The sequence below is a fragment of the Apaloderma vittatum genome, unplaced genomic scaffold, assembly GCF_000703405.1.
Source record: "Apaloderma vittatum isolate BGI_N311 unplaced genomic scaffold, ASM70340v1 scaffold4193, whole genome shotgun sequence".
Classification (NCBI taxonomy): Eukaryota; Metazoa; Chordata; class Aves; order Trogoniformes; family Trogonidae; genus Apaloderma; species Apaloderma vittatum.
Window position 1 is genome coordinate 16,986 of NW_009707357.1, and position 4,301 is coordinate 21,286.

The 4,301-nt window shown below is 40.1% G+C and overlaps 1 protein-coding gene across 1 annotated transcript in view; it reads right to left on the minus strand.

The window, feature by feature from the left end:
- ICE2 (interactor of little elongator complex ELL subunit 2) overlaps window positions 1-2,427 on the minus strand; it is an 18,078-nt gene extending 15,651 nt beyond the window's left edge. The window contains exons 1-2 of the mRNA XM_009866145.1: window positions 2,170-2,427; window positions 958-1,077 (exon numbers count right to left, since the gene is read on the minus strand). Of these exons, the coding sequence (XP_009864447.1) occupies window positions 958-1,077; window positions 2,170-2,244 (195 nt within the window). The 5' untranslated portion in view covers window positions 2,245-2,427. The remainder of the gene's footprint in view (window positions 1-957; window positions 1,078-2,169) is intronic.
- Between the last annotated feature and the right edge of the window lie 1,874 nt (window positions 2,428-4,301).

Here is a 4,301-nt window from a genome sequence, read left to right on the forward strand (position 1 = left end):
AATTAATTTCTCTTTGGTTTATTTACCTTGGCTTTCAGACAGACTGGTATTTTTTGTGTTACCACCCAATTCACGCTAGGTCTAGGTAAAAGCCAAAAAGGTAAAGACACGTCAAGATTCCTTATGCATTGAAGCTTGTTTTCAAGTTTTGATCCTAAGATAATTTTTTTCTGACATCTAAAGTACATATTTGTGACATTTGGGGCTTTTTTACTAATAAGAATGACTTATTTATACAAATATTGTTTAAAACTAAATAGGTGTCTCTGCTTAATTTGTAACTCAGGATATCAACTTGACTATAAATAGGGCTTCAAGTTTGGAGACACATTTTATGATGTGAGGACAAGATCAAGTCAAAAAATAGATGCAAGTGTAAGATATAAAATTACAAAGCCAATCCCAGCTTTCAGAAAGAAAGGCAAGATTTTTGTCCATGTGTGTACCCAAACTATGTGTTAACAGGAGAACAAGTTTAACTTGTGCATGAAAAAGCACGTAAGTGTTACAGTGAAACAGAAGCAATCTTTATGAAATTAAACAAACCCTCTACTGCCTAGTAAATACATTTATTTTTCTGTGTAAATTCCAATTAAAGTCACTTAGTAACATGCTTCTTTCATTTGTAACATTCTGTCCCGCAGTGGATATTTAGGAGCAGCTTGCTAATGAAAATGTAATTTCTCTCTTGCCAAGTACAAAGATATTTAATTGATGACTAAAATCTTTGTAAAGTTTTTTAGCCAGCGACCTCACTCAGGTTGTACCTCACCGGCTACAACAAAGGGCTGGCCGAGCTGTGCTGCGCGGCACACGGCAACCTCACGACTCGGCTCAACGCAGACGGGGCTGGCAGAAGCTCAGTGAACATCAGATCCCACGAGCGGCGCCTACGTATCATGATTCCAAGATGATTCTTTAAGAAGAGAGGGAATTAAACACAGTATTGGTAATTACCTCAGTGTAACATCGTGCATCTTCAGAGATGACATCGTAATCCTGGGCACAGCTTTTGGCAGCATTCTGGGCAAATTTCATAAATTCTGCAATTTCATTGTTTACTACTTCTTTCATTTGCTGCGGGGAAAAAAAATTATGTTTTTTAAAAACACAGAACAGAATCTTGCAGGCAAGGTATGCAACAAGCAACATATCCAGAGAGGTAGTAGCACAGGGGATGGTGTGAGGGAGGGCACAGAGTGCCCTCACTGCTCAACTGGTAAGTCTTTGCGTATGTTCAGTTTCACTCAACTGAAAAAAAAAATAATAATAATAAAAAAAAAATCTTTTCCAACACCTATTTCCTTAAAAAGAAAAAAAAAATCCCCAAACAACACCTGTCCTGTCCAAACAGCAAGCTTCTTTTGATCACACACTGGTGGTTTATTAAAAGACATACTACAAGACAGTGTTGGAGCAAGTTTACCTGACAGAGCTACAGAGACACCTGAGCTCTGACTTCATAAGCAACTACACTGTAAGTAACAACAACGCAGAAGGTACTGATTTGCCCAGGAATGACATCACCATCGTTACAGCATAAAATAAAGGAATTAGTACTGACAAGGAAGCACGGGAAACCAAATGCAGTGGCTCAACATTCGGTGATTAACAACACTGTACAGGATTCAACTACAATAACGCTTTCAGCCAACACGAGACACAGCCTCTCTCCACTTAAACAACAGTGCTGAGACAAATCAGCAAGTGTGACAACTAGAAAGTCAACGCACAGGTCCTCACAGGCACCTTACAGGGTGCTGTCAAAGATCACATCAGCATGTATCCATCTCTAACATTATACCAGACTGCTACGTGCCACTTGGAGATGCTAAAAACACAGTAAGATCAAATCCTCATTTCCTTCTCGTAAAAAAAAAAAAAGTAGGCTTTTTGGAGGGGGAGGTGAGAGTTGGATCAGCTCTCAAACATCTACACTTACCATCAGTTTAGACCCACTTACAATGAAACAACTAAATACACTTTCTATTTGTATTAAAAAGGTTAGCCTGAATACTTTAAAACTTTATTAGCATTTATAATACTACATTAAAAGGAAAAAACAAAGTGAATTCACAAACATTTTGGTCCCATTCTCCTTAGCTATTTGTAACAAAAACCTGCACGACTCCCTCTCTAATGTTCAGATGTATATTCACGTATACTCACCAGATATGTGAATAGTTCTCTTTGACTTGCTGCATTAACTTGAAAGGAGTTTATTTTTTTGGAGTACTTAGTCATCAGATACAAGTATGTTTTCTGCTCCTTCCCAGTCAAACAAGAGGTGAACGGGTAGGGGACCCGAGGTTCTGGAAAAGGATGATCCTCGGTTGTGCTTTTAGCCTCCACCTCGACCGCATCTGCAGCAGCCACGCTACAAGCCTGTTTGTTTTCTGCAGAGTTTGCCGATGCCTCCACATTCTTCTTTGCCGCTCTGAAAGGAAAATAATAAATGAAAGAACTCACACTTTTGATGAAGTTTAGGGCTGGGCTGGCCACTAAACTCTGACAGACACTCTCTGTGATCCCCTCAGCACCCACCCAGGGGATGATAACAGGGGAACCAGGGAGAGAGACTTTGAGGTTGGAAAAAAGTTGAACCAGTTTAACGGAAAAAATATAAAATAAGAGTAATGATTACAATGAAGCTGTCAAATTATATATAGATATATACAAGTATGCAAATATATTCAAAGATACAAAAAAATATGTTAATAGGGGACTCCTATCTTCCAGATGACAACAAGCTTGCAAGCAGCAAAAAAACCCCAAAACCAGACTTGACCCTGCAGCAGATGGGAGCACCAGAGCCCAGAGTCCCAATGACAGCCAAAAAAATCCACCAAAAAGGGAAAAGGAGCTCTGTCACTCTGTCACATAGTGCGAGGCAGGAGAAGACAACCTGCTCCATCGAACGCTGCTCAACTCCTCTTCCTAGCCTACATAACAGAAATTTTCTTCTTCTGAGACTTCACCTGGACATTCAGATGAACCTCAATACCAACAGCAGGTTTGCCACTGGTTTAAAGATGGAAAACAGGAATTTATTTTTTTTTAAAAAATGGTACACCTGTCAGCCTGTATACTCAATACTGAGGTGACAAGCTAAACATGTGATATTGATGCTATGTTCTGGAACTACCCACTACTAATAAAAAGGTAGAGAGTCTCAACATTTCGTCATTTACTGATGGCTGGTGTTGAGAAACAGTTTGCGCTCCAAAAAGTCTAACGAGTCAAACATGATAATGAAAGAGAAAGACCAGAAAAAGCTTTTATTTTTCCTAATGTAAAAGTAGTATATTACTTAATCACAACAGCAAAAATTTCAGATTTCAGTGAAGAAACTCGCAGAAAGAGAGTACAAAATTCACTAGATTAATCTTCTACTCTGAACAACACTGACACGAGTTGCCAAAAATGATACTGGGTACGGCAAGGGGTGCAGCTGCCCTAACAGCAACAGGGTAGTAACATAATAAAGCTGGTTCTTAAAACAACTCCAGTATACCAAGTCCTTCTTAGGCCTGCTCTGTTCAAAATAACTGTTCTTAAAAGAGAAGATATTTAAGGTTAACAAAATGAACATTAACTGCTGATCTTGGAAAAAGCGTATTTTTAAGCTACACGTTCAGCAGCAGCAGAAAACATCTCGAGTGTTATTCAAACCCAGCAGTATCACGTCCACAGTTCTTAATAACACTTCACAGCTGTCTCTCTGAATATGAGAATGTGCCCATCCTCACGGCACAAACTGGCAAATTTAATTAAGCTGCAGCGGCGCCAAGATGCTGACTCAGATATGCCAATGGAGAACCATCAAGGCATTCGAGCAGCTTCAGCTGGCTGTATTCAGCACTCAGGGAAACGGCAGCACATCCAGATCATCGCGGTATGCGGTGCTGTCACAGTCGTCATCAGGGCGCAAACCAAAATAATCTGACAGAGCTTTTCTGCCCCTATTTACAGCGTTATACTTTATTTGAGCTGACTGCTTAAATCCCTCCCCTTCATTTTATCAGCAACCTGCCTTCACAGCTTCCCCAGTGAGAGAACACACACGTTAGTAAATACCTCTAAGAAAACCCAATGTAAACACTGACAAATTTCCTCCAGCCTTTACTTTTGCATTGCCCCAACAGGTTCCACATCTCTTCCCCCTGACTACGGGCACACATCTCAGTTCTACCAATTTCTGATTTTGGCAACTTCTCTTCTGGCTATGAACCCACATCTACCATAAAAAACAAAAACAGCTTGTATTGGGTTGGCTGAGCCGGATTTTGGTGGCGGCAGGG